Source organism: Haplochromis burtoni, unplaced genomic scaffold (genome assembly GCF_018398535.1).
Source record: "Haplochromis burtoni strain Fernald_Lab_line unplaced genomic scaffold, NCSU_Asbu1 Contig_81, whole genome shotgun sequence".
Classification (NCBI taxonomy): Eukaryota; Metazoa; Chordata; class Actinopteri; order Cichliformes; family Cichlidae; genus Haplochromis; species Haplochromis burtoni.
This window is the reverse complement of record NW_024582442.1, coordinates 565,681-591,650: the sequence shown is the minus strand read 5'-3', so window position 1 is coordinate 591,650 and position 25,970 is coordinate 565,681. Positions and strand designations below refer to the sequence as shown.

At 41.1% G+C, this 25,970-nt stretch overlaps 2 protein-coding genes across 6 annotated transcripts in view; one reads left to right on the top strand and one right to left on the bottom strand.

The window, feature by feature from the left end:
- Window positions 1-10,766, bottom strand: part of cep112 (centrosomal protein 112) — a 139,900-nt gene extending 129,134 nt beyond the window's left edge. For 3 of the 4 annotated variants that reach the window (XM_005925400.3, XM_042222204.1, XM_042222203.1), the window contains exons 1-4: window positions 10,531-10,766; window positions 10,188-10,293; window positions 9,163-9,353; window positions 8,770-8,933 (exon numbers count right to left, since the gene is read on the bottom strand). In XM_005925400.3, coding sequence (XP_005925462.1) covers window positions 8,770-8,933; window positions 9,163-9,353; window positions 10,188-10,287 — 455 coding nt within the window. In that variant the 5' untranslated portion in view covers window positions 10,288-10,293; window positions 10,531-10,766. The remainder of the gene's footprint in view (window positions 1-8,769; window positions 8,934-9,162; window positions 9,354-10,187; window positions 10,294-10,530) is intronic. The other variant, XM_005925399.3, reaches the window with a different exon arrangement.
- Window positions 10,767-11,690: 924 nt separating this feature from the next.
- prkcab (protein kinase C, alpha, b) overlaps window positions 11,691-25,970 on the top strand; it is a 123,111-nt gene continuing 108,831 nt past the window's right edge. Inside the window, exons 1-2 of one of the 2 annotated variants that reach the window (XM_005925396.3) lie at window positions 11,691-12,054; window positions 12,247-12,278. In XM_005925396.3, coding sequence (XP_005925458.1) covers window positions 11,888-12,054; window positions 12,247-12,278 — 199 coding nt within the window. In that variant the 5' untranslated portion in view covers window positions 11,691-11,887. The remainder of the gene's footprint in view (window positions 12,055-12,246; window positions 12,279-25,970) is intronic. The other variant, XM_005925397.3, reaches the window with a different exon arrangement.

The following is a 25,970-nucleotide window of genomic DNA, read 5'->3' as shown; positions in this document are numbered from 1 at the left end:
CAAAGGAGGGAGGGACAACTAAGCTGTAGTGCCTTTTCACTGTGCAATACTTTTTGCTAATATTCAACGGTGCAATAGACTTCAATAATTGAAATGTGCAATTCCCTTGTATTCTTATTTCTATTTATGTTATTTATCCATTTTGTATACTCTTTATTTATATATGTCTCTGTATTTATATATGTGTATATATTGTATTCTGCTCACAGTCTGTAACTTCTGTCGGTGCTGTGCTATTTGGAAACCGAATTTCCCAGAGGAACCCACCTGAGGGATTAATAAAGTTTTTATCTCTAATCTCTCTAAGACACATGAAGGGAAATGGACTGCTTTTTAGGTTCACAAAACCCAAAAGGCTTCTTAAGTTCTGAAAGATAAACTTGGGGGTCTAACCCCTAGTGGGGTTGCCACCTTGGAGCATGTCTTGACAGTCATTCGGTGAGTCCTTATAGTCACGAGCCAAGTTGTGAAAACGTTACCATATCCTGTCATAATGTGAGTAATTAAGGTCATCTGGGTAAATGTGTGATCATCTTATTATGATGTATCCCATAAAAGAGACCTTGGTCTCAATAACAGATCATTAAATGAACCTAAACTCATTGAACTGATAATCAGTGCAACTGTATTACTAACAGAATCGCTTCCATAACTTTTGCAACAAGTTTAGACAATTAGAACTTATCCTATAATTTATCTTTGGTGGCTTTGCCTATCATTTATTATAATGGACTTGTCAATCAACTCTTTGTGTAGTATCTAGGTATAGTTCGCTGATTTATGCGACATTTTTGGCTAATATTTCTTTGGGAATTACCTTGTTGGTGTAAAACTACTATTTCGTGCCTACTGAACTCTTCTATCAATGGCATTTTTGTAGATTCAACTAAAGATACTGAAACAAAAGGCTATTAGCAACAAAGAGGCTAAAAATACAATTTAAAATTAGCCCATTCATGTTTAGACAACACTCATGCATACCATTAGTTTGTTGCCTTTTTATGCTTGAATGATTTATAGGTTAGTGTTAAGTGGCTTAACAAACAAGAACATTCCTTTGCAAATGGTCAGATACATTTGACTGGACAATCAATGTCCTAAAAAAATCCTTTGAAAAAATCTTCAACAGACCTGGAGAACTATAGACCAAGACCACTTTAATAAATGACGAGGAAATCTTCCTCCTTGTCTGCTCAATACTTCTTCACCACACTGTATTTATCATGTTATTAAGTTGTTGTACCAAAGAGAGTGGCGTAAATAGGATTCTGATCTAATAACACACTTGTAACTGACACTGGTGATGTTACAACATACTGATTAGATGTAGAAATGATTGTCCCATTTCTTTATATGTAGCATTTACAAATAGTTCATTTTGGAGTGTTTAATAGCTGGAAGAAGTCCGGTAGCGCTCGAGTCTATTTCATATTTTACATCTTCTGTAGATGCAGAGTTGATTTCACAAAAACATGGCGCAGTCTAATATCACTTCTGAGAAACTAGTCAGTGGATGTCAAGAATGAACTGAAATGAATGCTTTACATCACTCACAATAAATTCCAATATTGTTTCATTAGTCTGTGAATAATTATGTAAAGACACTTCAAAAGAAAGAGTTTCCATCTCTAAGCATGTGTCCACACACACACACACACACACACACACACACACACACACACACACACACACACACACACACACAGAACATGGATAAGGGGGCTATGCTTTGCAATTTTGGGCCTCTAAGTCAACAGGTGGATGAGGATAATTGAATCAGATGTGTCTGGAGTCTGAGGCCCAGAGATCAAAGCAGTGGCAAGTCAGGCCAGAGCTACACACACACACACACGCGCACACAAGAAAATGAGAAAACCATGTAGACCTTCAGAAGCTGCAGCTTGGCTGATTAAAGAAACCTGACATCCATACACCAGTCTGACCTCCAGGTGCAGAGCCAGTGGGTCCGGGTCTCAGGCTTCGGGCACCCTCACTAAAGCAGTCTGACCTTGGGACACTAACATCCCTCTGCCCCCACCTATTCTCCACCATAACCCTACACCACCTGGAGGGGGGAGAGGGGGGGGACGACAAAAGGAGAGTGGGGGCCTGTGAGCACGAGATGTGAGGCTTTTCAATCAACATCAACAACTGACTTCAGAAAATGCAGAGGATTTATTATCCCTCCTTTCAATTTAGCAATGAAACATCTTTAAACATAAGACATTATATGAAACACAGATTATGTTTTATATGATCTGCTGACCAATGTAGATTGGCTGCTTTTATGTCCCACATCATTGCTGTACCTGGACTGCTGCTATATACGAAGCGGTAGCTCTATCTGGTGGCTAAATAAGGAATTAGAAATACCACAGCTTAAGAGGAAAGCATGCTTGGAATTCAATATTTCTGACTAATGCTACAAAATATTATCAGCTAAACACACATATATACACAACATGCCACATCCACTTGTGCGTGATCTCAAAACCTCCGAAAAAAAACAGCACAATTTTTCATTTAGACATTGAAACCCGAACCGGCCAGCTTCAGAAGCTAAACGTAGCCCTGCCTATCACCTGACTAATGGTGCGTGAAACAGATCAAATGCTGCCACATCACAGGGAGGGACTCAGATGAGTTCCTTCTATTTAATCTTATCTAAATGAGAGAGACACATAAAAGGACTCTTGGTCTGGCTAATTTTCTCCATCAGGACATTAGTCTGTGATCTGAAGGTCTTTCATGGTCTTATCCTAATCAGACACCATGGTACTCAGCAGTCTGCTTGCCACAAAAATCCCCTCTATCCACACCCTCTAAGGCTGTATCTAACTGAAGGTAGCCACACGTTTTCTTTTACATTATCTGTAATTCAAGTTCGAGCACCTACTAAGCAAGCAGATGCAGGCCTATGGCCATACATGGATAAGCCCAGGAGCAGAGACAGTTTGGAAAAGACACCAGGGCTGATGCAGAGTTGGTAGTTAACCAAATCAAGATCTTTTGGAACTGTGGGAAGAAACCCACAAAGACAAAAGGAGAACATGCTTGTGCCACACAGCAAGGCCCCATCAGGCCTCTTTGTTCAAAACGTTCACACCCGTCTCGCTGTGAGGTGACAGAGCTAACTACCACGCTGCCTAATCATAATGACTCCACAGCCGACAGAAAAACTTTGAATTAAATATGGCAGCGGCGGGCCTGTGCTTCTTCTTACACAGTGCCCTGGTGTATATTAAGCTCTCTTTAATGCACTTACAGTGCTCTCTTTTTATTATGCTAATGAGTTTATGAAGCCACTGGGCGGCGATTTGCCTTTCCTTGTTAATAGCAGTGAAAAATCAATGAGCCATTACTAACGTCACTTTGTTGAGCCTCTGAACTGCCTTGAGTCAGATAAAATATCTAAAAGCATGCTAGGATGCTTAATGTTTTAGCGAGGCGTGTTATACACATAGATGTATACCTGAGCAGCACAAGCGTCTTTAAAACACAGGCCAATTTTAAAAGTCAATATTTTTTTTAGGCATTTGGCTGATGTTCAAAAAGAAATGAAAGCCAAACAATTAAAGAAAACGGAGAACATACTAATGAGCTACCAAGCTTTATTCTTCTCTTTATCTGCTCTGTGGGGGTTACACCTCAAGTTCAACAACTGGTAAAGTGTAAAGAGGGGAGGAACAGAAAGATGGATAGAGAATACGAGAGGTTCATCCTCTCATGCTGTTTTGAAGTATTTCTCTTTGAAAAGTCAGAATGGACAGCTCACGCGGACTGATGCAACAACTTGGCAATGTCTTTGGCTTTTTCAGACAGCGCTGCTGAGCAAATACGATGGGCAATCATTCACAAAAGCTGCGTGTATCCAGTTTCACAGCAAAGTTCAGCATTTTAAGTTTGGTAGAAGAACTTTAAAACAGAATGCTTCAATAAATACCTTATACATTAGCACCTTATATATCTGACAAAAAAAATGTTTGGGTTTTTGTTTTCCCACTTTCTTTTTATAGAGAATTAAATTCAAAAGGAGAAACAGGAGGAAGAGCTTACCAATCATGCAGTAACATGCCATCATCCTACTATACATACCAATTATTGTTTGAACTCTCATTTCATAGAAAACAAAGGACATGATTGTCAGGATGTCTCGCTGCCTTTTTAATAAGCAACTGAACTTTTCAAGAGATAAAAGATATTATATTTTATATGCAAATGAGTTTGTCTTTTTGTTTGTTTCCCACTGAATCAGATTCTGCTCATTTATCAAATGAGGAAGCAGCTTGCCAGCTTAATGCAAACAGTTCTTTAATGCATCAAAAGCACTGTCAAAAACACTTAAGATCTGTCTCACAGCAACTTTCTTTCAGTGAGACAATATTTATATTGTCTCAATATACACTTGGTAATTTACATAGCAGCTTACTGCTATGGAGAAAAAAAATCCTTAACCACTTAGACGCTGTTATCTGTGTTAGGAGACACTGCAGTGAAGCTGCAAATTATTCACTGATAAACCTGTGAAAGACATCAGAAAATACGTTCAGCTTCAAACGCTAGCCCTATCTGTTTGTCAATCAATCAATCAATCAATCAATCTTTATTTATAAAGCACTTTTCATACAAAAAGAAAAATGTAGCACAAAGTGCTTTACATAGTTAAAAGCAGCCCACCCCACCCTCCAACTCACTCCCCACACTCTCAATACACATATATCACCCCCCCCCCACCCACACACACACACACACGCGCACACTTAAAGAGTAAAAATTGGGCTGGGCTCGCATGAGCCAAGTGAGGAAACACTATAACAGGGAGCCGTCTGCACCGGGAGCCGGTCACAGACCGCAGCCTCCAGGCTGGGCACACAGCAGGAGGGAGGCAAAGGAGCCCCCCAGCCAGGCTGAGAGGACCCCCAGAGACCCAGCAGCCACAGTCGATCACAGCCCCGGTGCAGAGAGCGCCCTCTGAGGAAACACTGGAGATATGACACAATAGGATATATACAGGGTAAAATGATAAAATAAATAAGAACAGGATACAATATAAATATAAATATAAATAGAGTAAGAAGATTAAAAAATGAATAAGAATAAAATCAATAAATATTAGGTAAAGTCTAAATTAATAATAGAATAACAGGATAGAATAAATAAGCATAAAATAAATAAACGCTAAGTAAAAGCTAAATTAAAAAGGTGGGTCTTGAGCCTGTTCTTAAAAACATGTACGTTCTCTGCGGCCCTGAGCTCCTCCGGCAGGCTGTTCCACAGACGAGGACCATACCACTGAAAAGCTGCCTCTCCGTGAGTATGTGTCCTGACTTTAGGGACAATCAAAAGGCCAGTACCAGAGGACCTCAGGGTCCGCGAGGGTTCGTATGGTAAAAGCAGATCTGAGAGATAAGAAGGCCCAAGACCATTAAGACATTTAAAAACCAATAAAAGAACTTTAAAATCGATCCTGAAACACACGGGGAGCCAGTGCAGCGATTCTAAAACCGGTGTAATGTGGGCCCGCCCTCTGGTCTTCGTCAGCACACGAGCTGCCGAGTTTTGCAAGAGTTGTAAAGTTGAAATATTCTTCTTAGGAAGACCAGAGAGCAGGGCATTACAGTAATCAATGCGACTGGTAATAAAAGCATGCATCAGCATCTCCGTGTTGGCCCGAGAGAGAATAGGGCGGACTCTGGCTATATTTTTTAGATGATAAAATCCAATTTTGGTTACATGTTTAACATGTGGGATAAAACCAAGCTCAGAGTCAAAAATAACACCCAGGTTTTTCACTTGTAGCGAAGGACATAGTGAAAATGCCTCTAATTTAGACAAGAGTTTCTCTCTCTGAGCCTCAGGACCGACGATTAAAACTTCAGTTTTGTCCTGGTTAAGCTGTAAAAAGTTTTCTGCCATCCAAGATCGTATATCTAAGATACAGTTAAAAAGGGCATCCATTGGTCTGGTATGCACTTTCTATATGCTGGTCAGTCAGATCACTGAATTAATTTCCATTCATACTAGCCTGATCATGTATCACTCCAGACAGGAAGCAGATCAAAACTGAGGGGTTTTAAAAATCTGTATTGTATTTAGAGAAACCTACAAAGCAGACTGACAGCTCTTCATTGTGTCGTACTGCAAATTATACACTGAACAAAAAAAAAGGAATAAATAAGCCTAGCTGATGTAGGGGAGGTCACAATTTACCACAACTGAAGCCAAGACTAGACTAGAACGAAGAACCCACTTAAGAAATAGACCATGTAAAACTGATCAACATCAGTCTTTAAAAAAAAAAAACCCCAATACCCAATAAGAACTATAATGGGATGCCCATGCATGATAATATAGGCAGAGATCATAATCACTAACTCCTGATGCACACACAGGCCTTTTATTTTGGAAGCAAGCCTGAAATATGACAGAAACCGCTCAGTTCAGAAAAGAGAAACAAGAGTTACCCCTAGCAGGCATTTAAGGGGAAAATGTTAAGGTACTTAAGCCAGGCAACACCCACAATTGCTGTGCAAGCCATTTTGCAACCTACTACCATCCCTGCACCACCTTTCATTCTCAGGCAGTGTTGTATCTGTTCCCATTGATGCCTGTTCTGTTCTGTGTTGTCAGTCTTGCTGCGGCTCTCCTCACTACAAGATTTCAGTGCAGGGAGACAGATGCCTTCCTGGGCCCAGAAAGCCACACAGCCATGCCACCAAAAATAAATTAACAGATGGAAATATCAGCTTAAAACAAAAAAACAAACAAAAAAAAGTTAGGTGTCCCGACTGAAAGAAAGTAAACCATGAAAATGCATAAAAAATAACTTTAAAAAATGTTTTAAGGAATCCTTAAAATATACATATACTTCAATTATACATTATACATCAGGGGTCAGCAACCCTGGGCACGCGTGCCACAGTTGGCACGCGAAGGGTTAACTGATGGCACGACCATAGCTGGACTGGCCACCGATGATTTTTTATTATTTTTTTTGTAACAGTATAAACAATAAAAGATGGTGGATTGGCCAGATGCTGGCAGATGTGTAAAAATAACTCAGCTGTTTGGTGGTGGCTATGGCGGAGCTGCCACAAGAGGCCAGGTGGATGAGGGAAAGGTGAGGCAGGAGGAGGAGGAGAGACCCGAGGCGGCCACCGGTCCGAGTGTCAGGTGAACTGAACTTCAGGTAAGAAGTTATGACCTACAGTCTATCTGGGTCAGATATAAACCACGTTTAGGTGGAGTTTATTTTCGTTGTGCTGAGTTTTTACAATCAGTTACAATAACTCGTAAGGCGTACTAGCTAGCATCACGGAGTTTCTATACAGCTGGGTGAATGCTATGATTTTACTGATAGTGAACTTTATTTTATTCATAAGGTTTGTTAGTAGAGTTGCCAACCGTGCTGTAAAAATGGAATCGTCCCGTATTCAGAGAAAATATCACGCGTTTTGTATTGAGCTGAAAAGGAACACAGTTTGTCCCGTACTTCAGCTAGAATGGGGGGGAAGACACAAAGCTGGATTTATTCTGCTTTTTTACGGTGTCAGCTGCCTCTTCTTCTCTCATTCAATCTTGAAACTGATCAATGATCAGCTGATCGGTATTTCTGACGCAAGTCCCGTTTCTCCTTTGTTTATCGCCCACTTTGCGCCAGAAAGAGGAAACCAGCAGATGTCGCGCTAAACAACAGCAGCACGTTTAAGCTTGATCAGCTGTTGTTAGAATGTATTTAATACTAATTTCTAGTATCAGCTGATGTTTGCTGCAAACACAGCTGTAAAAGCTGCTGGTCATGATATCGGTTTGGATATGTGGTGAGAGGGAAACATGAAGATGAAACCAGGAGATGTCCTTACTGAATCATCAGAGCTGAACAAGTGATGGAGAAACAGGTTTACCTTTTAGGTGGCATGAATGAGTTGAAGGGAAGTTATGAACTGTTTCTGAGAGACAAATAACACCAGGATCCTTTTTTATGTAGCTGACAGCTGGTAACTGTGCAGGGGCGGGTCTAGCAAAGTTTTGCCAGGGGGGCCACGTAGCGCATTAACAGGGAAAGGGGGGCACAAAGAAATACTTTTCTTTCTTATTCTCATTTAAAATGTCTAGCTTTTATTAAATAATTATCTGAATTTACAACCAAAGTTTGTTATCTGATGTACAACGTATAGAAATGATACATATGTCAACAAGACGGTGTACATCACTGTCACAACAGCATTTGTTTTCATTCAAAGGCTTTATGGCTTTTCCTATAATACCTGTTGGGCCGGTCTTTAGTCAAAATGCCCGGGCTGATGTTTTTGTCCCAGTCCAGCCCTGGGCACGACATGCCGTGAATTAATCTGAGAGGGTGCATTAAAAAATAAATGGCCGGGCCAGCGGTGCACATCGCAAATTAGCTCGCATAGACACATTAGTTGTGCCGCGTCTTAATGATGGTATCTTAGCTAACAACCCCAACTACCAGATTCAACTTGTAATTGGCTAAAAATCACTTTGAGGGACGTTGATAGCTGGCAGTTTTTTTCAAGCGATGTTGAAATTTCCACATTCTGACACTTCAAATGTTTCATGAGCTCTCCGCTCAGCGCAGTAACTGTTAATATAGAGTGTTATTAAATTTATTGCTAATGCAATTATATGGCACATTGACTTCTGAGGAAATTTTAGATGGCACTCGTCACCAAAAAGGTTGCCTACCCCTGTTATACATATACTCCAACACAATTAGACCTTGTAGGTCATCTTCATTGACAATACCTGTGATGATCTTTAACAGGTGTAGAACTGGGTTTGTCCTTAAACAGATCCATTGTTAAACTGTCATCAGAACAGCCACTCAGCTCCCCCGTCACCCAGTCGGGCAGGCTTCTAACACCGTGCTCCACACTCAGGCTGCTCAGTGGCTCATCAAAGTAGATGGACTAGAAATTAAAATTAAGTACAAGGTTCAGAAGATGAAGGTTCGGTTGGCTAGTTATAAACTCTCTGTTTAAACAATCCACTGCAATAGTGCATATAAAGTACCAGTCAAAGGTTTGGACACACTCACTCATTGAAATCAATGGGTGACAGTTTTCAAACTTTTTGAAGTGGTTAAAACCAGTTGTCAGCACAGGAAAATATACGACTTGTTGAAGCAGTAACTCTTACCATGTATGTAGGAAGTGTTTTAAGACTTCCTGGCTCTGGTTTGCTGGTGAAAGGCCCATCCAGGACCCCTCTTTTGAGCATCTGAAGGAGCAAACGGGCATACATGTTGCGGTTCTTGCGACCAATCAGACCTGAACCACATGTGGCTGGGTCGCACAGCTTCTTTATCCATTGGGCACAGCGCTGACGCTCTGAGAAGACAAGGAGAGAAAGGATCACTAACCATGATGTAATAACTTTTTTTTTTGCAATAGCGTTTATACATCACTATTATATTTAATCATTAGTAATTATTCAACTTTGGTTCTCTCTCATTGCTTGCCTTTTGTCCTGTCTCTCGTCTTTCCCTTCAACCCCCAACTAGTTGCAGCTGGAGGCATCGTTCTTTTAAAAGGGAGGTTTTCCTTCCCACTACCAAGTGCTTGCTCACAGGGGACGGCTGATTGTTGGGGTTTCTTTTTTATATTGTAAGTCCTTTATATTACAATGTAAGCACCTTGAGGTGACTGCTGATATTAATTAGTGATGCATAAATAAAATGGAATTGAAAACTGAATGACATGACTAACATATCAGATACAGGGTAGTGTGGAGGCTATAGCCATTCACAGCTGTCATTCGGTGCAAATTCACAACAACAAAAGCGGGTTATGGGTTGTTAGTCTAGGGCTGTTTGTACTTGGGGTGACTGTGGCTCAGATATTATAAGCAGATTGTCTGGCGAGCTGATGGTAACTCTGTCATTCCACAGGTCGAAGACTCCTTGGAAGAAAAACTCAACCCTAGCTTTTACCTATGTCTAAATGCTTAAAGCATTCACACACATTCACACTTGTATGGATGCTTTAAAGCATTTAGACATAGATAAAAGCCCTGTATGACTGTGTGTGTTATTGGGTGACTGAGACTTGTAGTTGTAAGCACTTTGAGCAGAATTAAATTCAAAAGAATGACTATTCAAGTACCAATCCATTTACCATTTAAACCCGGTTTTGAAGCGTAATGCATAGGCAATAACGGCTCACCTGTCTTGCTTGGGTGTTTGAGGACATATGGCTTCATGTCCAGCAGAAAATGGTCAAACTCAGTGTCCAGTCTCTCCGATGACAGCTCATATTTGCTCATGGTGATCTATATGGAGTATGCAAGTGAAAAAAGACACTAACAACGAGTACGCTGTGCTGCTTTGTTGACAAACACTACATATATTAACATTAGTTAAACAGTGATCCAAAGCGGAAACCTTACGACACATGGCAGCATGCTAACATTAACTAAAATAACCAGCATATTTAAAAAACCCAAACTCTAATTATTAGCTACTTGACTGGGACTCGAGCAGTGCATTAGCAAACATGTTGCAAATACCGTTAGCCGAGCTAAAGCGAGCAAACGTAACGCTCGTCCTTTCCTCTCTTACGGTTTCGTTTGGCTTTCACGAGCAGAACGAGAACGTGCTAAAACAGGGCACACTGTTAGTGAACATGTAAAAACTTAACCAAAAAGCGGCGTTCCCCTGAGCACTGATTCCGCCGCTCAAAACGGTTCAAAACTTTAGCGTCCTCCAGCTACGCAACATCCGTTTTCCGCAGCCATGCAGCGTCTCCATGTTGCCATAGAAACACGTCTCCTTTGCGTCCGTAAACGTACATAAGTATGTGTACATATTTGTCCCTGGCATTTTACAGCTTAATAAGTTTATTCAATTATTTATATGCAGCTCGTGGTCTCTGGTTTGCTCACACCTTTATTTTCCAGCTTGTTTTAAGATACGTCTATAAAGTCTATTCTTAAAGGAGATTTTTTGCCTGTGGCATGAATGAAATATATATATATATATATATAAATATATTTTTATATTTATCACTTTTATACATGAGGCTGCTAGCTATATATATATATATTTTTTTTTTTTTTTTTTTTTTTTAAATAAACATCAGGCCGAGTGGTATCAAATGCAGTCAAATCTTTCTCCACTGTAGCCACGGATGTATCAGATCTAGTTCAAGTCCACACGATGGTGCTAAACGCCCGCAGTTTTATTTGCATTCAGTAAGCGATGGACGTTTCCTTCAAGTGATCCTCGTATGTTTTTCTTACTCCAGTGTAAAAAGGAGCAGAATAGTAAAGCCATTTCCTAGCTTTTTTTCTTTTGTTTTGTTTTTATTTAGCACTGGTGAAACTTTTCAGAATCCCAGCTGATGGTATAGAGTCGTTTCTAACAAGTACAGCAAATAAGGAAATAGTTGGGTGCTTGCAGAAAATCTAATCCATAGAGAGTGCACTTTGCGCATTCTTTTAGGGATAATTAAATATAGTTGACCCATTCTGATGTACCATTAGTGGGCATATGTTTGTACTTTGCTAGAAAATAAAAATGTCTTCCAACACATAAAATACACCTTTTGCTTCTTTAATTTCTTTGCATATATTATGCAAGAATCGCCTCTGATTAATCGTGCGCTGAACTTGGAGTGAAATATTCCCACGGTACGTGAAGGCGGGCTTCTCCGACGTCACTCCGAATGAAAAAGAAGCGCTCAGCTGTGGTCCAGGCAGAGGGAAGGCGTGCGGTCCGTCTACAGCAGGCAAAGCTCCAGCATTTGTCCAGAGCTGTGAAGAGACAGGGATAATCACTCAAAAGAAATCGGTCGGGACAACACAAACTTGATTGTGTAGTTTTTGTTTTTAATTTGGGGTTTTTCCTCCTCCCCCTTCCCCAATTATGGCTGACCATCTTTTACATTATAATGATTCAGCTGGGGTTGGGAACAGATTCGCCCGCAAAGGTGCTTTGCGGCAGAAAAACGTGCATGAAGTGAAAAACCACAAGTTTACTGCGAGATTTTTCAAGCAGCCGACGTTCTGCAGTCACTGTACAGACTTCATTTGGTAAGTGTCACTCATGCACACACACAGCGTAATATCCTCGGTCACTGCCATTTGCAGTGTTCAAGTTCAATGTACCTGTGGCATTTTGTAGTAAAGCTTTCATCGAATTTAATGCATGTCATTAATTAGTTTTAATCAATATGGAATAAAGCGAATCCAATTTGCTTAGCTTTCCCCGTCTTTTTGTTGCAGGGGCTTTGGGAAACAAGGATTTCAATGCCAAGGTAAACCACCTGCATGTCTGCACTGATGCATTTTTTGGTGGAGCCATAGACTCAGTATATAGGCACACACCCCTTAACTGACAGTCAGAATTTGCCTGAAGAGACAAGTTAAGCGCAATACAGCTACTTAAGCATTAGCAGTTGCGCAATAGTGATCGTTTGAGGTATAGTAGTATGAAGAGAATTTTTTTTTTTTTTTTTAAATATAAAAACAGCCTGGAAAGTAAACACTTTAAACATAAAAAGGTTTATTTTTGTCAAAGAGCACATCTGCAAGCAAGAAAGCAGAAGTTAGTATTTGCAGATCAGTAACTTGGAACTGTTTAGAGTATTTCAAACATTAAACATTTAGTTTTAATATCCTGGACAACCATTTCAATGGTCAGCATTTTCCAAGTTTTGTTTGAAATAAGCATGAGCATATTTTTGAGCGTACTCCCATGCCAAACAGTTCAGCGGGTTAGCTCTGTGCAGGCCGTTCGACACCTTCCATGCCATTGGGAGGATAATCCGGAGTGTATCTGGTTTTGCTTTGGACATACCTTCCTCTCTGGTAGCTGCTTCTGGACCGGACAATATATATCTTGAAGGATGTGGGTTATGAAAGATCGGTTGATAACCTCTTGACGGAGCCATGACACTCTGGTAAACCTTGACCCTTGAGGGAACCTGGACCCACGGGGGGCTGAACACTGCATTTTGTGGCCGGGGGAACATCTTATTAAATTTAAGCTTCCTGCCTCCAAAGAACTTTGAAAAAGCAGGAACCCCCCTCCAAGACTGAGAGAAAGGCTTGGCTCGTACGTTACTCGGAGAGGATGGCTTCACTGATGTGAAGGTTTGCCCACTTGCAGACCCCCTGCTCATGTAATCGGCTCGGTTGTATCCTTCGACATCATTAGTGCCAGGACCAGTACTTTGAGGCTGGGAGTTTTCAAAGGGATACCGAAATACTTCCTCAAACACAAGACTGGGTTTCTTTCTTGAACGATAGCTATATCCACTGGAGACTGTGCCGACGTCCTGGCCTGGGTAATCAAAACCTGAATCAGCCACCCCATTACCATTGCTCACTGGTTCAGGCTGCCAGGACTCATAGCTGCGAGGTGCCACAGCCTGAAAGGTTGAGGATGAAGCAGGCTCATAGTATGCAGTTTGACCAGTGCTTGTCGAGAGGGGCATAGTGCTTGTATAAAAAAAAAAAAAAAATGACGCAGAGCGAGGCATTACAGCAGCTAGTTTGGGCTTTGCTGGGTTAGCTACCTTAGAGCTGGACTTTCAAGGGAATAGGAGTGGCTCATTAAGGTTTACTAGCCCCCATTGTCTTGTCTCACCATTAACAAGTCCCTCTATCTTTGGTGCGATTTGTGGGTTCGCTTGTTTTTGTTGAGTCTGCTGCTGTTTAGTCGAGCGTTTGTTATAGCTTTTGTACACAAATCCAGCCTGCTGGTTACCCTGATCAGAGGTCAAAATGTCATCATCTCCATCATCCACTAGGTCACGTCGCTCTGCTTTATTTGGATACATATATCCATATCTATGCCCATAGCCTGTAAAGTGAGAGAAAGTTTATATAGAAACTGCAGAGTTTAGGCTTAATGTCAAAATTGAGAAAAGCAACTACCTTTTATAGTTGGTGAACCACCATTACTATCAAATAGTAAAGAAATACAGGAAACCCTGTAAGATAGCCAGACGATGCCATCAGATTAAAGTCTCATTTAGAGGTAACTGGAATAAATTGTGCTAACATCAACAAAACATACCAGAAAATGAGTCCAAGAGCCATGGCTGTTAGCTGAGAAGCAGTAACCTGTACTCCTCAGACAGTATGGCTTAAACGCAGGCAGATTAGATCTAGGACCTGAGTGCAACCTCTGTCCTGTACAATGCATCCCTCTGTGCTACTTTTCTATACCAGCACTCCAGTTCTTCATTAACAAAGACCACTTTCAGCTGCTGCTCACGTGGCAATTAGTGGTCAGGTTGTTAACAGGTGTGGCAGCTGAACAGCACCACCCTCTGTGTGGGTGTCAAACGTCACCCTTGTAAACATTTTTTCTTTTTCACTGACCGAGAACTTTGTGTCTCTTGAGTCAGGTTGCAATATATTCCCTGAAATCAACACCCCCGTGGCCCGCCGTCTTTGCCAGTTTTAGATTTCTCTCTTAGATATCCAACACTGTGGCAACAGGGCGATGAAGGAGGGAGACAAAGATATTACAGTAGGAGCAAAGTTTAATAGTTATTACAGGGGTCAAAGAAAACTTAAGTCACCAATTGGGTTGCTTAACAATAAAGAAAATAATACCAGGAGTCGACCAGTGGAGACATCAGCACACTCTGATGTAAGAAGTGCCCAGGCTGCTGTGCACTAAGCAGAGTGGCAATCTCTGCTTAGTGCAGTCATCCAACTATAGTACTAAAGTGTTGTAATGGCTCAATCAGTACCTCGGTGTTTAAGTACCTTATTTCCCAAGGGATTTACTGTAGCAGATGTTATTTTGGTGTAGATTTTACACCAGATGCCCTTCCTGGCAAAAACCCTCCCATTTATCCAGACTTGGGCCCGGCACTGGGAGCACACTAGCTTGTGACCCCTGAGGCTGGGTTTTGTGTCTCTGCCCTGCCTCAAACCATGGATCTTAATCACTGCACCACAGAATCACTTCCAGTACTCCTGGATGTAAATAACATAAGGATGAAAGAGTGGGGGGGAAAAAACGTCTGCAGTGATCAATGATAGAACATTTCATGTCTATTCAGTTAAACCGGCGTGATAATAAAATGAGCTGCGATGAATGGTTAAGTGTACCAACTTGAACATAGTTTTCATATCATGCATGTGTTGATATTTTTGCACCAAACTTACTGAGTCATTTTGCAGAGTCATGCAAGAAGATCTGCGTGCTCCTTGTCCTACATCTGCACAGCCACGCCTGACCTTTACATTTTCTAATCACTAACTCAGACGTCCCATTCCATTTTAAGAGGCTATAGTAGATGGGAATGTTATGTGCATGAACATTCATATATATATATACATGGTGTGCACGGGCTGAGCTGTCCGCTTGCAGTGCTAATTGTCAGTGAGGAGTAAATGCATCTTGGAGGAGGCTGACAGAAACACGTTCTCGGATGCAGAAAGACTGTGTTTTTGAAAGTGTCCAAGCGAGACAAGCTTTGCTTTTTGAGAACTAAAAATATGATGGTTATTACGTGGAACAGTAAAATGGACAGTTGAGATACATTTTTGTTCAAATATTGATTCCTTTAAGTTTTAAATCGAGGCACGAGTTCTTTTTTTCTCCCTTTGTTAGTGCAGACTCATGCACAGAGCTCCAGAAGGGAATCTCTGTGGAGCTGTTTCTCTGAGGCAGGCATGTAAAGTCACATACTTGTGCTCCTACAACACTGGCAGTCATTGTGATGCTTGTATCTATGCTGGCTAAAGGTGACATGTGTTACTGACATAGCACTCAGCCTCTGAGAGTTAATAGAAAGGTGATGTAGCAGAACTCCTGGAATCCTTCATCTTTATCCTTTTCCCAGTGTGGCTGATAGTTTATGGTTTCGTAGGCGTGGGCAGATTAACGGCTGCCTAGAGCTTCCAGATAACATATTTTTTTTTCTTAATAATTCTCCTGTGATTACCCATCCTTACCACACAGTGGCAAATCCTGTCAAAGTATGGTTATGGCAAAATAAATGTTTTTATTACTGAAGTGATCTGTGTAGGTGTGGGACTAAACCCCTGCAGCTCCCAGTGTGGTGACTGTTTATTGCTAAGCATAACAAAGGTAATGTTGTTTGAGGTTATCGCGCAATGCGTTTTTTTTTTTCATTTCATTAATGCAGAATGAATCACTCATAAAAAGATTATAAGTGATACCTTTTTTGCTGAGCAACCTCGTATCTACTTGTGTTTTCCTGAACACGCACGTTCACTGTAACCTACTTTATTTAAGGCCACCATAGGAACACTCAGGATGTGACTCACCTAAAACACCTTGTTATTTACAAAGCGTTCTTTACGATGCGCTGTACAGGGCAGTGGTTAGTGTACGTGGAAAATGCTGTGATGGAGAAACATCAGCAGTGATACATCCTGTCAGATGGGCGCGCTGAGTTAAATTCGGCACACCAACACCATTATACACTCAACCTAGACGTCACTACCCCGTACCTTCTCTCCCTCTCCTGTTGTGCTCATTTGTGTTTACGTATTCCCATTCTATTTTTTTCATAAATTTATTGTGTTGGGGGAAAAAAACTTATTTTGGCAGAATGTAATATACATGAACTGGCCACTTCATTAGTTACACCTTGCTATTAGTGAGTTGGTTTGACCTTGACAGCTTCGTAGTTTTCATGTGGCTTAGATTTAAGGTGCCTGAAACATTCCTCAGAGATTTTGGTCCATATTGATAAGACAGCATCACACGCTGTTGGTGCTCTACTGAATTGAGATCTGGTGGCTGTGGAAGCCATTGGTGTACAGTGAACTCACTGTCATGTTCAGTTAATCAGTTTGAGATAACTTGATGAGTTGCTGTGTGACATGTTGCTTGCTGGAAGCAACCATCAGAAAATGGGCACACTGTGGTCATAAAAGGAAGGATATGATCTGCAGTAAAACTCATTAGGATGTGGTGTTTAAACGATACTCAATTGGTACTAAGGGGCTCAGAGCATGCCGAGAAAATACCCCCACCCTATTAAACCACCACCAATCTGAAGTAAGGATGAATCCATGCTTACATGTTACTGGGCACCAAATCTGACCCTACCATCTGAATGTTACAGCAGAAATTAAGACTCATCAAACCAGGCAGCATTTTTCTAACCTTCCATATTGTCCAATTTTGTGCCCATGTGACTTGTAGCCTTAGTTTCCTGTCCTCAGCTGACAGGAGTGACGCTCAGTGTGGTCTTCTGTTGCTGTAGCCCAAATCTGCTTCAAGGTGTGATGTGTTGTGCGTTGAGAGTTGCTCTTCTGCATTCTTTGGTTGTAACGAGTGATTATTTGAGTTACCGTTGCCTTCCTATCAGCTTGAAGCAGTCTAGCCATTCTCTTCTGACCTCTGACACGAACAATGAATTTTCACCCAGAGAACTTCCGCTCACTCATATTCATATTCTTTCTTTTTCCATCATTCTCTGTAAAACGCTAGAGATGGTTTTATGGGGAAATCCCTGCACATCAGCAGTTTCTGAAATACTCGGGCCATGCCAATTTCACCTCAGTCACCTTTCACTCAAATAGTGTTCACTTAAATCACCTTGCTTTTCCATTTGGATGATCAGTTTGAACTTCAGCAGGTCCTCTCGACTTACACTGAGTTACTGGCATGTGACGGGCTGATTAAATATTTGCTTAAACAAGCAGTTGAACAGTCACTAGGTGTCTAATAACGTGGCCAGTGAGCGTATGTATCTGAGTATACTCCGGTAAATATTGTATCCACAAGTAATGCTAAAGATAAAACCAAATGCAATCTCAATTACTTTTTTGGGGCAGTATGCTGCGCCTATGCGTGTTCTCAGATTTTGAGTTAAAGTATATATATAATATATAAAGCGTGTCTATTATTAGTTTCTTTGTACTGTTCTTCCTTATTTGCCCTTATACAATGTTCTCTGCTGCTACTTATATATAGAAAACACTGTTTGTGCCTACGGCAAACAAACAGCTGAAATTATGCTTTAGTCACAGGTCACACACGTTCTTTACCCCAGATGGTAAAAATTGCATTTATGCATCAAGGGAATTAATCAGATAAAGCTGCAGAGTGAAAACCAGCTGTCTTGTTTAAAGTATGATCTGGTCCATTTAACATATTCAGTAATGTGAGTGCACTTGTTGATAGATAATGCAGAAATACATAAGAGGCTGTTTTGCTGCATTAGTGCATAGCATACAAGCGGACGGGCGTTGGAAATGACGTGACGAATGTTTGTGCGTCTGCTTGGATTGAAAAAAATGTATTAAACATGAAGACATCAGCATCAAAATGTGACTTGGACACAGCCCCGATGTCTCGGTGTTAAACAGTTTCTTCTGTTCCCTGAACTTTCCAACATGAGATCGTCTCATTGAAAGCGGTCCTCTGTGTGAGCGAGTGTGCATCAGCTTGTTGGATCACTTGCCACCGTGGCGCAGGCTCTGCTATCCCTTCTTGCCTCCCCACCTACTCCTCATCCTTTGAAGTCGTGGAAATGACTGTGCCATCTGGAGAGTTGAGGAGCCATGTTTGGAAGGAGAGCACCATGTCTGGACAGGCAGTTGGAAGAAGAAGAAAAAGAGAAAGAAGCGGTAACGGTGTAGAAAGGGTGGAAGGAAGCTAAAAAGGAGGCAAAGGTGAAGGCATAAGTGCAACACTAAATAAACACAGGAAGATGTGTAATTGTATGGGTGGAAGTGTGAGGGTGAAGAGATGGTTAAGTCAAAGAGGCCCTTTACACATTTTGGCTTCTTGCTGTTGAGCTTTGGCAACGATAGAGCAAACAGTGTGACTACTCAGAGCAGATGAAAGGGAGCCGAGCGAAAACAGGGGTGCACAATATGTCTGCGCGGTGACTGACTGTAGCCTGCGGCCAAGTTACATCCAAGTAGCGCTGTCTCAAGTGCAGAAGTTGTTATTAATTAACAACATATTACCTGTTCTAGCTGATATTGCAGCAGGTGTTGTGAGCGGAAATTATATATCCTTTCATTTTAAATTGTTTTGACAATTTGCATCCACGGAGTTGTAGGAAAGTGTGCACAGCTACTTTGTCTTTGTTGTTAGATCAAAAAATGGCAAATTAACATTTAGCACAATCATACTGTTAGAAATGTGACAAATATCAGTCAGATACCTCCCAGATACCAGTACTACTACTTTAGCAATGCCTAAGAGATGCTTAGTAAGGATCCCTTAGGCAACATGTTTACATGAGTTTTATGTAAATTTTAGATTCATTTGAATGACATATTTTAACATAATTAATATAATAAGCTTCATTTAACGCATATTTATCAAGTACCTATTAAGTAATGTTATGTATTTTAAAAAATCTGATCAATGATCTTGCATTGATTGTCCACCAGAGCGCCCCCTGGTGGACAATCAATGCAAGCTCAACACTCGTGTCATGGTTGGGGTGAGATTTCTCCAATATCTTCTTTATTTTTTTTCACTTTTCGTTCATTCATTAGTCTTTATGAATGCCAGTACCAACAGCTAATATCAAATGGCTAATATCAGCTGATTGTATTGGCATGCTGGTAAACCAATCAGGCTCTGCAACCATCCACCTACATGCCTTCTTTGTTTGAAAGATGACCAAAAATAGTCAACAATAATGATGTGTAAAAAAACATATAACTTTGTATTTAATGTTAAAGTTAGAGTAAACAAAAGAGACAAGTCACTTGTTCTTTGAAATCTTTCCACACATCCTGTTCTTTTTGTGCTTGTCTTTTTTTCCTAAATGATAGAAAGATGCTAAAAATTTGAACCAAGTGTTGTTGGCACTCTTCCTGTAAACTGTTTGGCTATCAGGGGAACTATATCACCTTATGTTTGGTAAACCTGCATTTAACTAGAAAGCAAAGATAGCAAAAGACAAAATTCGAGCTTCATACAAGAGAAAAATGTGTGAGTTTGCCTTAAAAAGTGACTTACGCCTGACCCACAGCTAGATAACTTTGAAGTCATTGTCTGTGCATAAAGCCGGTGTAGCGATTTACACATTCACCTGACAAGGAAAGATCTCCACTTTAAAACAGAAATCACTTTGGGGTTGCGTCAGGATGCAATGCAGAGCTAGCTTCTGAGGTGACCCCTTGTGAATAAGGGAGCAGCTGAAAGCAGCTTTCCGTCTGTGCATAAAGAATTGATTTTATGCATTGATCTCCAAAAGCAACATTCCTCCCATTTATATCCACTGCTTTCCTTAGAAAGGCGTGCATGTTGCTTTGTCTAATCTCCATGTTGTCTGTAGCGCTTTACTTTCATGGTGGTGTCTCCATAATAGCAACCAGTGTGGCTTTTGTTCTGATTGGAATACATTTGCATACCGACTGCATCCAGTTTGCCCACTCTCAGTCCCGACCCGGCGACTGTTTTACTTCTCATCAAGGGATGATATCGTTTTCACTTTGTCAGATGAGCGCACTGGATGTGGGTTCCTCCACCGCTCAGTTGGTACATTTGCTACCCCTGTGGGCGACACGTATGTGTCAGTTAGCAATACGAGGGCCAATATGCCTCCAAAGAGACCGCCGTGATGGTGTAGGTGTAGAGCCAATCAGTTCCTCAGCTCTGAACGGAGCTGTGGACCTCATTAACCAATCAAGGAGCAGAAGCGTGGGGGCGTTGGAACATGACGGAGAGACCTGCGCGGCTCCTGATGGGGAGCCCCAAAACAATAAACATCTTACACAACAGCAGGCTGAGACGCAGCGCTGCTCCTCTTAAGCTGTTGAGATCTGAAGGGGCCTCCTGCCCCACTCTGCTTGGCGTGTGAAGATGGCCTAAATATGTTAATTCATTAAATCATGTTTTGGTTGCTCTACAAACAGCACCCAAGCTTTGTTGCTTCACTCTGATATATATATTTTCTTTTTGGAAACATCCCTGTGGGTGTTGTATTTACTCTGTCACATTTGCATGAAATAAAACTGAAAGTTTGGGTCCTTATTTAAGTATTTAGAATTACAAGATGGTGAGGAGTCTCCATTATGAGCTCTCATGAATTCTAAAAAGTTAAGTTGGAAAAAAGAGAAATGCAAAATAAAAAAGAGAAAGAAGTTATTCTGTTGTATATTATACCTTGAGCTATTTGAAAAGAATTTTTTTTTTTTTTTTACAGCCAACACTTTTTTTTTCTTTTTGCTCCCAGATGAATAACAAAGTGAAACGCTAAATCAGGGAGAGCATCCAAGTTTCACTTCAAATGTCTGACGAAACTATTTGGCAACCGAAATTTCTCAAGTAGTTCCTTGATTGACATCAAAATCCCACAGCAGGCCTTTCAGTTTCACTTCAAACTTGATTTAAGCCATCGCTTCACAGTTATCAAGCTTGAAGAAAAGAGAGTATCTGCTTGGGGCTAATTAGAATAGTTGAATGTGGAGAAATCACGGAAACATTCTTTTAATATATCAGCGATTTTAAAAAACCCTCTTTCATCTCAATGGCATTAATTACACCAAGAGTGGAAGCTTAGCTGGCCTGGATAATTATGTGTAATTCTGTCTCTGCTTCACAGTCAAAAATGCCCCGTCTCCCCCCCACTATTGAATACCGGGTCTCTCTGTTGCCACCGCCCTCCTTCATTTTCCCGCTGTCTGTCTGTCTCCCTTTCCTTTCTCCCACCTTCTCGCTCAACCACTGTAGCAACAAAGTGGGCCATTTCCATTTTGTTATCATGGTAACGGCTCCTCTGGGCAGTGTCGATGTGCGTTTTATGTTATCTGATTGCATCTGCGCTCGATGATTAACCCCCCACCCCTCAGTCTTGTACTGTATATTCAAATGATTAAAGCAATGACATGGCAGAGCTTTTCATAAAAAGACATCTGTGGTATTTATAGCTAATTTTATAGCAAATTTGCCTTACAGCAAAATGTCACATAGTCAAATAGTATGAATCATATTATCTTAGAGCAGGTAGTGTTTTCAATTTCAGCAGATTTCGCAGTGCTATTTATGGGTTTCAAAGGTCCTTAAAGTCTCACACTGTCAAATATATTGGTTGTTACTGTTCTGGGGGGAATTGGTAGCTTGTCAAATTGAATTGTAGGGCCTTAACAGCCATGCCCAGAAGGCTTTTTTAATCTGTGCGCCAGTTAGCACCCCTAAATACAGAGGGTTGTGAGACTTTCTTCTGTTTCACTGTTAAGAGGATTGCCAAAGTGTGCGTTCTAGACAAAGAGCTCTCATTAAAACTCTGCGACATAGAGAGAAGAGGATGAGGAGGAGAGAGGATTGGGAGTGAGAAGGAATAGATGATGACGGGAAAGTGTTTTAAGTTTCAACTTGACTGTGATTCTCCTCCTACAAGGCGGTGATGATGTTTTTTTTTTTATTTGAAGCAGCCACAGTCAAATAGACATTGATTGAATTTGATGAAAATTCTATTAATGCAAACTTTTAACGCAAAATGAAATTAAAGTATGTTCATCAGCCATTAGGTACTCACTAGGTATACCTTGCTAATATCTGTTTGACCCCATTTACCTTAATTCTTCGTGGCACAGATTCAACAAGGTGCTGAAAACATTCCAGAGATTTGACATGATGGCATCACACAGATGCTACAGATTCGTCTGCTGTACATACTGAGAATCTCCTGTTCCAACACATCCCAAAAGGACAGTTTGAGAAACCAGTTTGAGATGATTTGAGCTTTATGACTGCTAAAAGATGGGCACGGTGTGATCATAAAAGGATGGATATGATCTGCAACAATACTCGGGTAGGTTGTAATGTTTAAATGATGCTTAGTTGGTACTAAAAGGCCCAGAGTGTGCCAAGAAAATAACCCCTACACTGTTACACCATCAGCAGCAGCTTGAACCCCAGGATGGATCCCACTCTTAACTGACAGAAGTGATACCTAGTGTAGTCTTCTGCTGTTGTAGCCCATCTGCTTCAAAGTTCAATTTCTTGTGCATTCAGAGATGATCTTGTGCATACCTTGGTTGTAATGAGTAGTTATTGCCTTCCTATGTGATTGTATTTTTTTTGAGTTTATGAAATACTTAGACCAGCCTGTCTGGCACCAACAACTACACTTGTGTGGAATTTGTGCAATGTGATTGGCTGATTGGATATTCATGTTATTGAGCAGTTGAACAAGTTGAAGTGGCAGCTAGTGTATAACAATGCAAAAGTAGTAGAGTAAGGGAGTTCTTTGTCCCTACTCTTGCCAAATGCTTTCCCATAGGGGATCATTGAGATTCTCTCTTTAATGTTTTCTTGTTTTTATACACACATGCACTTATGTGCACACACACGTACAATATTGCTTTGCCAGATTTGTGTTTATTCAATAAATGAGTGCGGGTGTGAGAGACATCTGGTAACCTGCCCTGTGTCATATCTTGTAAAACAGTTTTGATTTACAAGATACATTTTCCATATCTTTTCCCTCATGTTCACTCGCTACTGTAAACTCGTGCCAGATATGGTGTGCCAAGGTTACCATGGTAACAGTGTTTGGCCCTCGTGCTGCCTGTGATGTGCCAAATCTCTGTTACGTAGTTTACCCTAGGCAGGCCCTTCCCCGTTTAAAGTCCAGTAACACAAAACTTCTTCCAAGTGATCCTTAAATGATGAGTCAACATTGAAATCACCTCTTCAGCTTCCATTTAACTAATAAAAAGGGGTCTCAGTAGCTTCGACAGTGCCTCCGTGAGTCTGTGCGGCTGGATCGTTACGAGCTCATCAGACAGTCTAAATCAAGACCTTAATGAGGCGAGGAAATGCCAGACCACCAGCACTCGCTGGCCGCACCCTGAAGCACAACAAAAGGAAGGATGTCATTTTCATTTTCAGTACGCTGGCAGACTCCGTGCAGTATTGACCACCGCAACTGCAATATTTCCCCGTTATCAGACTGTCTGAGCAGATCAAGTCACAGTGTTTTGCTTGCATAACACAGTGTCATCTGGTGACATTAAAAAGGGGTCTCTTTGGAGGCTCGGCAGCATTACTCAGCTGAGAGTGGGTAGTTAATTGTCAGGGAGCTGCTTGTGTGTTTTTGCTGAGACACAATGCAGTGTAATAAGATGACACTGTGTTTTAACAAACAAAGGCAAAAGAGCATTGGGAGAGGCCTCGGAGGGAGAAATAATGAAGACACCGAAGACAGAGGATATGCATGATTATGTTTCCCTCTTTTCCTCTTCCTTGTTTTTACTTCCATCCCCCTATTCTTTTCCTCATCTTCTTACAATCTAGTCCTTCCCATTTGGGATGCAAGTTGAGGAGGCAAGAAGGAATCGCAAACATCTGAGGCAACATACATTTGACAATAGCAAGTAATTTTCTTGTGTGCACCACCTGGGCCTGTTATGTTCTCTACGGCTATTGTATTATAGCCTCTGTAAGATAAATGAAGCAGTGTTCATAACAGCTCCAGCAGCCATAGTTAGGATTATCTATGAAGGGAAGCTCTTCCTGCAAGCTTTCTGTCTCCTTGAGATGCATTTTAGGAATGGACACATCCTTCTGAGGTCACTTTCCAGGTCACAGGCTGGAGGACAGAGGTGAGATGGTGAAGCGAAGAAGTGAGAAGTGCTGGTTGTCTTCTGTGTGTCTGTAAACAGCAACTGAGAGTGACAGGAGCAATAGCAGCACTGTGATTTTAATCTTTGTGGCTTCCAGAAATGGCACGGAGAGGAGAGGCAGAAGAGACATCTGACAAGATCCAATAAACGGCTGGCTCGGTGTTGCCACAAACATGCTGATAACGTTCTACCACACTGGCTGAGCATCTGTTACAAAATGACTTTTTCTTTCGCAGTATTGCGCCAGTGTGTAACTCCCCCACCCCCCCCCAATGACTGGGTTATGCTCATGTGTAACAGCTCAGTCTGTCTTTGCATTCATTTTTAGTTGTTTGACCCATGTACAGATGGACACGGGGTGAGCGCCTATCGGTAAAAGCCCGTTCTTTTATCTCAGCAGTGTTCTTATAAGGTGGAAGATGGCAGCGTGTTAAACCTTCCTTCATTCATAATAGATGCTGCCGCAACGATTTATATAACAGGACACTATCAGTGCAGAACAGAAGACATTTAACCCTATTACTGTGTATAGGGCTTATCTCCCTAAACCATCAATTGCCATGACAGTGTGTTATATGTTTAGTGTCACTTGTTACAATCCGTCTAATGGATCAATAAGGCCACTGTGTATTTGTGTGGATTGTGCAACGCTCAGCAGTCTGTCCTGGACAGAAAGACTTTCCCCGGGGGATTTCAAAGCAGAAGCGTTCATCTTTACGTGTCTCACCACTCCAGCTGTGCTTAATGAATTCTGTGGTGATTACTCCCACGGCTATTTCTGGAATGGTTTTAAGTCAGAGATTTCAGTCTTGACCCACATAAGGTGAGTACAATGTGCACTGCACTCAGGAGGTTTTGGAGCTCAGTGGGTCAGAGTCTTACACCCTGCATGCTTGTGTGCCACCGAAGGTATGAGCACCGAGAAAAGATACGATTTGAATGTATCATCATCACCACTATTCTTCAATACTGAGAAGACAAACACTCTTTTTACTGTATTTTCTCCATAACTGATGTAACACTGATGTATTTGACTTTTATTGTGACAGCTGTCAGTTAATCATAGTGCTGATTAATCAGCCCATTATTTTCCTGAATCTTTTCCTTTGGGAACAGCGGAAAAGTTTTAGTCATTTCCACCAGTCTGGAGTAAGATGTTTATGTAATTTTATCAGCCAAGAACAGAAAAAATTAAAACGCAATAATAAGAAAAAAATCTGCAGATGAGATGCGTGCAATAGTGTGGCCCATTTTAATCGACGGATAAGTCAAATTAGCAACATATTTTTACATTAATGCTCTATCAGCTGTCTTTTATTGTTATTTACTGTATCTGATCCTTTTAAAGTTTCTGTGCATAAAGCTAAGCAGGAGAGATGAGAAAGATGCTGATGAAATAGACCTAAAAG